Raw genomic sequence first — 13,301 nt, forward strand, 5'->3', positions numbered from 1 at the left:
CATAGGTACGTTTTCTCCACAGATCTTACAGTCACATAAATGAATATAAAAATGCAAAAAACTCCCATCGACCTCAAACTATGACACTGCAGTGGCAGCTGCCCTTAAATGTCACGCTGCTCTGCAGAAAAAATAAAGGAAAAACAACGTCTCCTCCTCCACAAACTTACAGCAGCTTACAAGCAGAGGCCAGCTTAATGAGAAACTATCCAAAGGTGACTTTTAAAAGAGTCTGGATTGTGTTCCAGGCCCTTAAGACCTCAGGTAAAGGTAATATTATCAGAGACATTTGAGGACGTTTTCCAGAGGTGTGTGGGGAGCTGCTGCTGCTGCTGGAGGAGGAGGAGATGAGATCCTGCGCTCCTTTCATGTAGGGCATTGTGAGCTGAGTTTAGATCCCCTGTGATGAAAGGCGTTTCAGGCACAGCTGGTGGGGTGACCTTGATGTGTGTGTGTGTGTGTGTGTGTGTGTGTGTGTGTGTGTGTGTGTGTGTGTGTGTGTGTGTGTGTGTGTGTGTGTGTGTGTGTGTGTGTGTGCGGTGTGTGTGTGTGTGTGTGTGTGTGTGTGTGTGTGTACCTCTGTTGGGAGCAGTATTATGTACAGACGAGTGCTTTCCTGTGTGGTTGCCTTGATTAAGAAAACTGTCCCAGATTATATGAAAAGCTAACCTGGTAGCTAATCGGAGGCTTGTGAGAAGGAGACACATGTATGAACAGACAGACAACCAAACACACACACACACACACACACACACACACACACACACACACACACACACACACACACAAACACACAGACAAAAACCTAGAAGCCCAGAAAGCAGTCTGCATATCATCACACCCATCTGTTGCGGCGTCAGGGACCAGTGTAGACTAATCCCTCAATCCTGCAGCCTGTTTTTTTCTAAAAAACAATCTCGACAAGCGCTCCCTCTCTCTCTCTCTCTTTTCACATCAGCTGTCGCTATGCTGCAGCTAATAGCTAATCAAGCCCGCAGCCCAATTGGCACTATGAACGCCCGTCTGCCAAGGGGCCTGTTGAGTTTGTGCTGTGAAGCACGACAAGCGGGGATGACTGCACTTGGCTCAGGGAGTGTGAGTCGTGTGCATCTTGCTGCGTGTGCATAAATCAATTTGTGAGTGTGTTTCTCCTGTGTGTGTGTGTGTGTGTGTGTGTGTATGTGTGTGTGTGTGTGTCCATGTTGTGTGTGTCCGGGGGCTGGCCTCGCTGCTTGCCAGCGGAGGAGTCCTGAGCCCGCTGTTGTCGCACTCAGTCACAGTTGCCACAGTCACTCTGCTTCTGCTGCTGCAGTGATCTGAATGGTAAGCGCTGCAGTCTCTCTCTCCATCCAGGAGCTGAGCTGCATTCAAATTCACGTTCCCTGAAATCCACTGTCAGATCTGTGTGACTCGAGATTAGGTGCTCCAGGAGGAGCAGCTGGGGTCGACATCAGAGCCAGGACAGGACACACCTGCATATGGGGCCCCGATGGCTACTGAGTGGAGATATTAATTGAGTCGCACATTTGTAGGCGTTTTCCTTTGATGCGTGAAGACGGAACTCAGCATGCAAATCAGGTCCTTAATTGAAACCCAGCTGAAGTGTGGCCAGATGGCAGGTTGTTTTGTGCCACTGCATCTAATGCCTAGTACCTGTCCCTGTCTGCTGCCGGTGGTCTGCACGCTCTCATCTCTTCAACGAATCCTCAGTGCTAGTCAACAGCTGCACACACAAACACACTCAGCCACAATGGGGGAACATGATGAAAGACTGTGTACCGAGGACATATTCTCACTGCCACACTGAGAGAACACCACGCTGCAGCAGGTGGGCAACATTATGAGAACAGCATAAAATGCAATCCAATACAACTACCCTGCAAGCACAATATCAGCTCTGACAGGGACCTGAAGGGGTTAATTTCAAAGGTTTCTTTCATAACATTATATTGTAGTTGTTTGTAAAGCTGCAGAGCTCAGTGTTCTCTTGTACTGAAGGACACCATTGTTATTTTTTACTCCACCCAATCGTTGATGACAGTCATTTTAAATATCTTTAATGGACACTTTGAACTAAAAGAGTGTGTTAAAGTTTAAACAGAGGTGAAGTGTCCTTTCGGGGTTGAAGCCTTGCAAGCAGTCTGAGCATTTTGTGTTTTCAAACTGAGCCTTTAAATCGATGGTACGTGAAGGCATCAAACTGCGAGAAGGGAATGTTATTCTTAGCTTTGAGGTCGAAGATAAAAAAAACCTGAAAGTGTCGCATAAAGTCTGCAGACCGACCCCTTCCATTATGTTGTTTTGTACCTGTGCCGATGAAGAGCATGTTGTACGCCCGCTGGTCCAAGGCGCTGACCCGATCCACCGCCAACTTGGTGAAGTTGACCCCCTTGGTAAGCAGCAGGGGGCGAGCAAGAGCCTTGTCGTCCATCAGCGGGTGCTTCTTGGCAAAGTTGAGCGTGGCGTCGGGCAGCTGCAGGGAGCTGTTGTAGCCGGCGTCCCTGTCGGTGTTAGTGATGCACTGCAGAGGGGAAGAGGAGGGGGAAATGGAGGAAGGAGAGGAATAAAGGAGAGGATGAAAGGAAGAGTGAGAAAAAGAGGAAAGAGGAAGAGGAGGAAACTTCTTAGCTGCAGCTGGCACAGGTTGGCATGGCTTGTTGGCTTCGAGATGACTGCCCTCCTCCCCTCCTTTCCTCCATCTTTTCTTTCACCTCCGCCTGCCATCACATCTCTTTCTCTGCATCCTTTCGTCCTGGATCATTACGTTCTTGGCTTTCTGTGTCGTGCCAGCTTTTTGCTCTTTTCCCAACGCTACAGTAACCCACGCCTCCCGTTTCTACCTCCCTCCTTCTTTCATTAAACCTCCTCTGCTCTCTCATCTCTTCTTGTTATCCACAAAGCAGAGAGCTGCATAAAACCCTTTCTCTTTTTTTTTTCTTTGGAAAATATTGAAATGACTAAACATCATGCATCATATTTGTTCATCACAGATGTCTCAGGTCTCTTACCGATCCAGGCCGCGGGGCGGGCACAGCTCCGGTGTAGCGTCCCCACCTTTGTGATGCCTCTCTGTACTCCTTGTAGGATCCTTCAAACACCTTCTTCACGTCGCTGATCTGGTACTGACACACCGCCGACACGTCCACGTCGCCCCTGAAAGATGGCGGCAAGGTGAGAAATAAGTGATGTCTGGCAGTAATAACTGACAGACAGATTTCCTATCATCGGCTTATGGAAACTGTGACTTTGCAGGAGCGAGAATCTCCCGCTAGACAAGTCTGACATACAGAAATAAGAAATGGAATTCAGACAGATAAAATACACATCTCTTGTTTCTTAAAGGCATCGAATATAAACTAAATCTTTGAACATTTTTCTATAAAGGTCAAATGTCCCCATCCTCTTCAAAAAGTTAAATAAGTCTCAGAGCTCCTCAAAACATGTGTGTGAAGTTTTTTGTTCTAAATCCACTCTGATCCTGTATTTGATCATGTCTATAAACCCCTCTATTTCAGCCCTGCTCAGAACAGGCTGTTTCTGTGTCTGTACCTTTAAATATGTAAATGAGCTGTGTCTGACCACGCCCCCTCTCTGGAAGGGCTTGGGTGTACTCGGTGCCTTCTCGCTCCATGTCCTATTGTTTACGGTGAGAAGGCAGACTCAGAGGACAGAACAAACACCTAGCTGTGGGAGTGTCACCCACCTGGGGGAGGGGCTACTGCCCTTTGTGATGTCATGAAGGGGAAATCTCCAAACGGCCTGTTTGAGCACACATTTTTTGAAAAGTGGAGCAGGCAGAAGACGGAGAGGATGGACTTTTCTCATCATTGGGGGATTTGTAGATGGACTACAGACACATATTAGAGTTAGAGAAACATAATATATGACCTTTAAGACTAATATGACAGCCTGAACTGTCCTTTATTGAGTGAGCCAAAAACAAATTGCTTTAAGCAGAATGATGTACAAATTGAAGTTCATGTAACTCACTTCCTTGATAGGCTGCAGAAATCAATCAGTTTGTGCTGTGACTGAAGAAATGCATTTAATTGAATGGTAAGGTTGTGTTTGTGCAATTTAAACGTTTTTTTTTTTCCAACCCTGATTTTAAAGCCCAAGTGGATAGAAGTGAGTATTGACGCATGACCGCAGCACATTAACTCACCCTCGCTCTCCTCGTCTCGTAAATAGATTTGACTTTCAGGCTTTTTCAGTCGTATGAAAACAGTTTTTTTTTTTTCTGGCTCTCAAACCGAGTCACTAACAAATTAATACAACGACATAAAGTTAGAAATGAGAAAAACTTTTTACTCTGAGAAGTGAGAAATACAAAGTTGCGGCTGTAACTGGGGGATAGAAATCTAATTATAAATAAATTGAAGTTATTTGTTATTTTAGAAAGAGGAGTTTTCCTTCTAATTAGAGTTATGACGTGGAAAAATAGCCTGCCAGTGGTGGTCTTGACCGGTCTTGATTTAAAAAACCAAAGTCCACCCAGTCTGAGGCTGAGACAAGATTCATAAAAATGCTTTCGATTCAGATACGAGACCTTCAAAAAGTGGTCTCGAGACCGATTTCAAGTACTACAACACCACTATAACCTCCTTACATGGGGGGCAACCTAACCGCTACACCAAGACTATTCAACTCTGTTGTTCAGGGTGTCACATTTTCAGAAAGCTAAGGACCCAGGGGCCAGACAAGCTAGCCCACCACAGTAGTACACAAGCTGGTGATAGGCTGCAAGCACAGGACCGAAGATGTTCTATTAAACGGGAGCGCTGTGCTGTTTTTAAAACTTTACTGTGGCAACAATGACAGTTATTCACAAGCTTTCCCCTGTTTATTAGTAGCTTTTTTTTAAATTGTAAAAAGAACCGATCGGGCCAGTCTTATGTCATCTGCGGCCCGGAGTTGGCACCTGGGCCGCCAGTCGAATAGGTCTGCGCTACCCCAACAGCGTCCCAAGAAATACATTTCTAACAACATGTATATCAGGATGTTTGTACAGACATATTGCAGGTGTTTGTTGAACGGGTCATAAAGAGTACATCGCTCCACAGCGACAGAGTTTTGAACGTTTTTTCCTTCAAAGCTGTAGATAAAAAGAAGAGTTTGCTTTCACATTCAGGATCAGCATGTTTAATGTGCAGCACCTCCCTGGGTGTTAAGGTGAATATAAAAACCAAAGGACACCACCGACTTCTTAGCAAGTTTAAAGCTCTCCTATTCAGTCAGATTATGGCTCCAACTCCCAGTCATCATTTACATAATGTCCAATTATCTTAATGTTATCTCTATCAAAGCCGGGGGGCTTTGAGGAATCCCCCAGCCAGTCACACAGAGAAAAAAAAAGGATTAGGACTTTTCTTTTTTTCAGAGACAGTAGGAGCACTGAATGAAGAAACAAAGCTTGAAGTTCAAAGCAGCGTCTCTTTGCGATAGGATATCTTATTGAAGAGCACAAAAGACTCACTTCAAAGGGTGAGACGCAGAGAGACGACAAAGTGTCCAACTTTCCTCCCAAAGAAAACCTCCTGCCCTCGCTCGCCAGCTTTGTTCATAAGTAACTCATCCACATATTACAGTTATGTAGCCAATCGCCATCCCACAAATAAAACCACAATCATGAAAACAAAGTCAATATAGTCACGACCCTTATTGTAGTTTAAATTAAGTTCCCTTTAAGGACCAATCAGTGAGCTGTGTAGTGAGTGAAATGATAAAGTGACCTTACTATATGATCAGACATTAAGGAAACATGCTATGTTGAAGTGCTGTCTTCTCTGACAACAATGCAGCAGCCAGTATGTCCTCCTTCTAACTTTAGATTCTGCTCCTGAATGATCTGGATTTGTTTGGACCAGAGAAGGTAGACGCTTTTAAGGCGACCCCCCCACACGGCCGTTTTGGACGCCCCTCGGTTTGCCAGATATGAGAGCAGTTATCAGGTCAACAGGTGTTGCAGCGATGGAAGCGGGCGAGAGAAGTGGTTCAGATAGAAGTGATTGTACCCGTCCTAAAAAGCCTCTGCATGTTTCTAATAATCTCCACGAGCAGAAATGTGCTCAAACTAGGATCAATATTGGAGATGTTTTTGAAAAATGGAGAGAGGTTAGAACACAGAAAGGTTTACAGACCCATACAGAGCTGGATAAACACTGAAGCTTCAGAGTCCACCACATGGTGACCTGTGTGAGCATCGACTCTAGAGAGGAGAAGGGGGGGGGGGGGGGGGGGAGAGACAGCTCTCTATGGTGTTTAGCATTTTGGACTGCAGTACCCTGTTATTGTTCCTGCTACATACTACTATCGCTTTGCATCGTGGGAAACATTTGCATTGTGGGACACATTTCACAAGGAAGACTGGTCTGATGCATGATGCAACATTTTTCCCAAATCAGAACAACATCCAGGTATTTTTAACATACTTCGGATCTCACATTATTTTGCATACTGCATTTTGTCCAAATCAGTACGATCTAGGCGGTTTAGAAAACAGCTTTGGACTCGTGTGATGAGGTCATGTCCACCGCTGGTTATAGATAAAGAGCGAAGAAGAGTGGACGTCAGCAGAGTTTGTTTCTCTGATCAGCCTCACTTCTGTTCATTCAATGATATTTACTGCGTGGGCTGTAAAAAATAACGAAGGCTTTGATGAATTTCTGCAGAGATGACATAAACTAGTTGGCTCATGGCGCTTAAATTGGAAGATATAACAAGTAATGGGTTCATTTTAAATAATTTGATTCAGCCGACGACTCTTACACTGATGATGGAGTGTTTTTAAAAAGCTTGGAGACTTTTAATGGAAATGCATCCTCGTCTTATTGATGTCTGCAGCGGAGGTTCATCATCATCCTGAGTCAGGTTCAAACAACATCAAGTTCATGTGACATTAAACCGCTAATAAATCCAATAAAACGTGCAAGCACTCTTGAGTTGTTTCCACTTTAGAATCACACACATTACAGTCACTTAGAGGCATCAAGTGCATGATTGGAGCTTTCATATCAGAGTGGCTGGCTGACACAAGGTTTTTAAAAATGAGTATCTGACATGTTGGTGCTTAGGATGAATATCACAAACACACAGTTATTAAGTTTCTCCAGAAGTCGCCCTGACTCACCACTGGGCGTGAAAGATGCCGTAGAAGGTGGTTCCCTTCCAGTCCTGGCCCGGCAGCGTGAACACGGCCCTGAGGTTGTTGAAGGCGACGTGGCGCTCGGGGAGGGAGCACACCAGCCGGGCTTTCTGGAAGGTGGTCCACTTCTTCTGCAGGGTCCTGGTACCACCAAGATCCCCCTGTGAGAGGAAACATCAGGTCTCATCAACATCTGCTATCGATGGTAAATGGACTACTCAAAGCGCTTTTAACACCGCAAGTCACACCTACACATTCACACACTGATGGTAGAGGCTGCTGAGTAAAGAGTCCATCAGTATTAACTCATCCATTCATACACATTCACACACTGATGGTAGAGGCTGCTGAGTAAAGAGTCCATCAGTATTAACTCATCCATTCATACACATTCACATGCCGCGGAGGAAGCACTGGGAGCAACTTGGTGTTAAGTGTCATGTGGCTGCAGGAGTTGGGGATCGAACCCCCGACCATCCGGTTGCGAGAGAACCGACTCTACCAACCGAGTCACACCTGCTGATTAGTGTGCTCCATGTAGCCACACCCAACAGATCTCAACAGATGTCACTGCGTAGTGCTCCTGCTGCGTCGTCAGCAGTGTATGAATGGATGAGTTAATACTGATGGACTCTTCACTCAGCAGCCTCTACCATCAGTGTGTGAATGTGTATGAATGGATGAGTTAATACTGATGGACTCTTCACTCAGCAGCCTCTACCATCAGTGTGTGAATGTGTATGAATGGATGAGTTAATACTGATGGACTCTTCACTCAGCAGCCTCTACCATCAGTGTGTGAATGTGTATGAATGGATGAGTTAATACTGATGGACTCTTTACTCAGCAGCCTCTACCATCAGTGTGTGAATGTGTATGAATGGATGAGTTAATACTGATGGACTCTTTACACAGCAGCCTCTACCATCAGTGTGTGAATGTGTATGAATGGATGAGTTAATACTGATGGACTCTTTACTCAGCAGCCTCTACCATCAGTGTGTGAATGTGTATGAATGGATGAGTTAATACTGATGGACTCTGTGTAAAAGAGCTTTGAGTAGTCAGAAGACTAGAAAAGTCAAAATTTGACCATTTATGACGGCACTGGTTGTGTTCAAAGGCGTAAGAGACTTCTCGAGGCCGAACATCTCTGCTCAGTTCCTCTTTTATCTCACAGTTCTTAACTTATACTTATACAGAGGCGCTGCTTGTCAACAGGCAAGGCAGACGACTGCTTGGTGCCCCAGACCAGTAGACAAACTTAAACCAAAGCAGTGTGCAAATTTTGCAACGACAGTAGGAAACCTCCCTAAAGGGGGCCCCATTAAACAACACTCACTTTCTTTCCCTGCTAAACGTAGCATGCACTATTGCTGTGAAAACCAAAGTTTATTAGTGAAAGTCAACAAATACAAATGAAGAAAAAATAAACAGGAAGAGACAAAAAATAAACAGGAAGCGAGAGGAAGAGGAGTAATCGTCAGGTCACTGTCAGACATGATAGTGATGAAGGTTGGAGGGCGCCCTAATTGATTCTTGTCTAGGGCCCCAACAGACTCGCCGCTGTACTTATACCCCTCGACAATTATGCCACCACCTCTTAAGTTTTATTGTCCTCACCGCCTGGATACCAAACAACATCTCTGTACAAACATGTCAGTGAATTTGTTCCCTGTGAATCGTCTCAGTGAACTTTTTTCCTCGTTGAACGAGCCTCTTTAGAAGCACCGAGACCCTGAAATGTCCGAGGGTCCGTCTGAAACGCAGGATAACAACAATGCTAATGTTGGATAAATCAATGAACGCTGCAACGTGCTTCATATATATATTGATGAGAAGTGCTTTAATACAGTATTCAGAGGGCTCAGAAGAGGGACCGTCTGTCAGATATATCTCATCGCGATTACCTCAGTAATTGCAGAAGCTGTAAAAAGGAATTAAAAAATGCAAATGCGCACATCACAGCGGTGAGATTTCAACATTTTGCTTCTGTTGCAACAGCAGTAACAGCACGCCGGGCTGAATTATTCACAGCCCTGCTCTCCGTTGTGTGAGAGCATCTGTCTCTCATTTCAGTCAAAGAGCGTTATTGTTCATCAGCGCGCAGACATTAAAGGGCACGTCCAATAAAAACTGAGCATATATTGTGCACTTGATTACACACATGTCTTCAGACTGTTAACAGTCTGTCTCTGTTCGGCTCAGTTTAAAGGTTACTGAGATGATGTTGTAGATGTAAATGTAACGAGACACATGATGTTTCTGACGTTGACTGATATCAAAGTCACACTGAATGACGCTCCTCTCAACAGCAAGAAGAACTGATAGTCCTGTTCAGACTGCTGTTTCCAGCCGCCTTATTTACATCCCTGTGATGTTTCGCCTTCAAGTGATCTGTACTGTCTTTGGAGTCAGCGGAAAGAAGAAGTTCAATAATGACAAAATGTGAACCACAATCTATCCCCAAGTAAAAGTATACCATTGGAAATTTTAAATAATAAAGCTCAGAATGTCCAATATTTGAAAATCTTTGAAAACATTTCCCTGTTTTGAATCCTCCATCGACATTTCAGAAAATCTTTATTCAAAATAATTACATTACCACCCAATGTCCCTGATGCCCAGCCTCCACCATCGGACTGTGTCGTCCCCACAACATTTTTATCATTAAATTTAGGATGGATTAAGTTTGTATTAACTGTCATGGGCCTGTCATCTTGCTAGCCAAACCCATCGACTATATAAGTGGAACATCAAAGTGCAAGCCTCTTTCTGTTAACAAGCTTTCTAAGTAACGGCCGGCTGTTTCCAGTGTGATTCATCAGCCGCACAGTTTTGTTTTTACATATATAGCCGTAGTAAAACAACTTTGCAGATCACCTCCTTATATGGGCATCTCCTGTTGAAGCCCCAAACTGTTACCAACTGCTATTCTCACATAAGCATTAAATGTTTGGTACCAGCTGCCAAAAACAGCTGGAGAAAAACAGAAAACATCTGGCTCCAAGCCAAGCATGCATGAATCCAAGAGTCTGCACTCAGAACTAGTTTGGGGGTTGGTAAATCTGTCCCTATATGCACAAGAGAATCCAACACACTTTGAATTAGTTTTGTCATGAATTATTACCCTTATTGAATAAGTTTTTAATGAAGTACTAAGGTGTTACCTTGCAGACACGGGCCACTCGGGCCACAGTGAGCTCGGTGTCACACTCCAGCTCCAGCGCCCGCTCGCTGAAGAAGAAGTAGATCTTGTCGTCGTCACCTTCTTTGCTGCCGCTGCTCTCCCTCACCAGGGCCGAACCCACAAAGTCTGGCTCTGCACACACACACACACACACACACACACACACACACACACACACACACACACACACACACACAGAGTAGTATCAGAAAGTGTATTTACACGCGATGGTAAAGACATACATCACACATACAAATGGAGAATCTCCGCCTGCAGCTGTGTTGGGACTGACACACACACATGAATGCACAAGCTTGACACCTCTGCTGCCCGTTCTCACCTCGCCATCTATTTTCTGTCATCACTCTCTCCTTGGCCTCATCTCTCCTCTAGTCTTTTCTCGCTCTCTGTCTCTCCAGTCGCTTCCTGTTAGCGGCCCCTTTTCTGTCCCTCGCTTCCTCGAGTCTCTCTCTCGACACTCAGTCCTCATTAGGGTTGTGAATGATATGTTTTTTTTTTACATACACAGAATATCTTCCACTCGGGCTGCTCAGGGCTTTTGTTTCAAGCATTTTCAAGAAATTGTTTTTTATTTTTAACAATCACAAGCGCACATTTGTCCCCCAGAAGGACCGTTATTTTCAGCGTGAAGGCGTCTGAAGCATCACAGGATGTCCACAGAAACGACCAATTAACATTTTCCAGCTGCACAGACGCTTTTTTAAAACCGAGACAAGAAGATTCACTCGTTCCTCTAGGTGTAGTGTTTAATAACAGTTTTTAAGCATGCATCATAAACAGACACAAACCTGGCCTCATCTGTATGCTCCTCCGTCCTCCCCCTTCCATTCTCCATTCCTCTCACCTCGCCCTCTATCTTTCCATCGCTAATCTTAATATCTGTTCTTTCATTGCCCATTTTCTTGCTGTGACTTCATCCTCTCCTCTCTCATTCATTCCTCCCTACACTTGGCACGCTCCTTCCCTCATCTCGTCCCTCAAAGAGATAACAATCCTTCTGCTGTGGCCAAGTCCATGCGCTTCATTTCCTGAAACTCATTACTGGTTATTTTGCATGTTTCTGGCTCTTAATTTTTAATGAAAAATTGGTAAAAGAAGTCAATGGCGTTATCAGCCTGAAGTTATATATGAACAGATTTGATTTGTAAACGTTACCAGGTCCTGGAAAATGTTTGACCGAGTGCTGTCAGCATTAACGCCTTATTGACTATGCCATCAAGGTCCCAAATAACCTCATCATTAATCTCATGCTATTTTGTCCCTTTAGGCGCACCGTAGATAGACCTCCTAAGTGTCTCTCTGTAGTCACAGTGATGGAAAAGAAGGACACTGCTCCATCTTTGAATGTCTCATTTCACTTTCACAACACTGATGAGCTCTTTATGGTTCAAACAGTTCAGCTATAGATGCAAGGAACATTTCATTAGTTTATTGTTTTCCAAGAAAGAAAGAACGTCAGTAAACACTCATATAGGGCTTGATTGTCCTGTACCATGCTGAAGCATGCTCGTCCCCCCTCCTCATTCCCCCCCCCTGCACTCACACTGCTCCAGGACTAACCGGGCCTCAGCATGGCCTCTTGTACATAACGTCCTTAAACAACACATGCATGACTTTATGTTATTATGAAGCATGCTTAGTTTACAAGACAGGGGGAATTCAAAAATGAAAAGGGACAGTCGACTCCAGGTCTGCACATCAGAGAACATGACAGCTACTTTACTGACTTTGAGGCTTATTTTGAGTCTTTTTAGTCAGATACAGACAGAACTCTCTTAAACTTAATGTCCACGTTGTGTACCCGCTCTTGTGCTTGTGCATGAGAAACCGTACCATGCCGTGACAGGGCCAAGGAAGTGTATGAACAGAGCACTCACACTAGACAAACTGCACTTTTGGGGTCAAATGTGCTTGACCACAGTACGGGTTGCCTAGTGTGACTGCGTCCTAAGATAACAGAACTCAGCAGAAATTTGTTTTGCTTTTCCAAATATGTTTTTTTGGAATCTATATATATATATATATAAATCCAACGCTGTGCTATCACACCCCAGCTAATCAGCTAAACTGCTTCCAAACTTAACTATTCTAAGAGACCTTAAAAAAGTGATGAGTGAAACAAAAAAAGAGTTTTCGTCCGTCTTTGCTCTTTCAGTTGGCAGGTCCAAACCGACTTACCATTGAGCCAAGCAGGCAAGTATTCACTCTTCATACTGTAGTGCTGTTGGCCCAGATTCCTCAGGATGACTGGCTCTGTACCCAGGAAGTTGTTGAGCGTTGCCGAGTACAGCTCCTTATCTGGACAAACAAAAATGCAAGCTTTAGCTCGAGCCTGTATTTCAGCTATTGTGCAGGCTCACAATGAGAGAAGGTCAGTGGTTCAGCAGGGGACACAAAAGAGCGCGGAGAATGGGTGCCTGTAGGTTTAGTGAAGTGAATGCAGCATGCAAAGTTTAATTGTACTTCTGGGCTCTGAGTGTGCATCCGTGTGGCTACAAAACACAGATGGGAAATGCTGCAGGAGCGTTTTGTGGTGATTTGATGGACGTTTTTATGCCTCTGTTCGAGCTGTAAAAAAACATGGAGCTGTTCACTTTAATATAAAGGCTGCTGAGATGGAACAACAGGAAGGAGCTGACTGTGTTGGTGTTGTTATCAGTGTATTTCTTTTCTTTTTTAAGATTCGTTTTTGGGCTTTTGTGCCTTTATTGGAGAGAGATAGGACAATGAATAGAGTTAGAACTCAGGGAGAGAGAGAGTAGGGAATGACATGTGGGAAAGGAGCCACAGGTCGGATTTGAGCCTGGGCCGCCCGCTTGGAGGACCATAGCCTCCATACATGGGACGCATGCTCTAACCACTGCGCCACCAGTGCTTTTTAAACTGAGGACTTATCGTTCAAGATGATTGCTACAACACATCAGAAATACTTTTAAATTGAAAAAA

General features: G+C 44.5%; 1 protein-coding gene across 2 annotated transcripts in view; it reads right to left on the reverse strand.

The window, feature by feature from the left end:
* The window catches only part of sema4c (sema domain, immunoglobulin domain (Ig), transmembrane domain (TM) and short cytoplasmic domain, (semaphorin) 4C), a 116,708-nt gene that overhangs the window by 13,883 nt on the left and 89,524 nt on the right, over positions 1 to 13,301 (reverse strand). For both annotated transcript variants that reach the window (XM_061037319.1, XM_061037318.1), the window contains exons 8-12: positions 12,534 to 12,653; positions 10,315 to 10,466; positions 7,130 to 7,305; positions 3,009 to 3,153; positions 2,308 to 2,521 (exon numbers count right to left, since the gene is read on the reverse strand). In XM_061037319.1, coding sequence (XP_060893302.1) covers positions 2,308 to 2,521; positions 3,009 to 3,153; positions 7,130 to 7,305; positions 10,315 to 10,466; positions 12,534 to 12,653 — 807 coding nt within the window. The remainder of the gene's footprint in view (positions 1 to 2,307; positions 2,522 to 3,008; positions 3,154 to 7,129; positions 7,306 to 10,314; positions 10,467 to 12,533; positions 12,654 to 13,301) is intronic.

The sequence above is a fragment of the Labrus mixtus genome, chromosome 5 (genome assembly GCF_963584025.1).
Source record: "Labrus mixtus chromosome 5, fLabMix1.1, whole genome shotgun sequence".
Taxonomy (NCBI): Eukaryota; Metazoa; Chordata; class Actinopteri; order Labriformes; family Labridae; genus Labrus; species Labrus mixtus.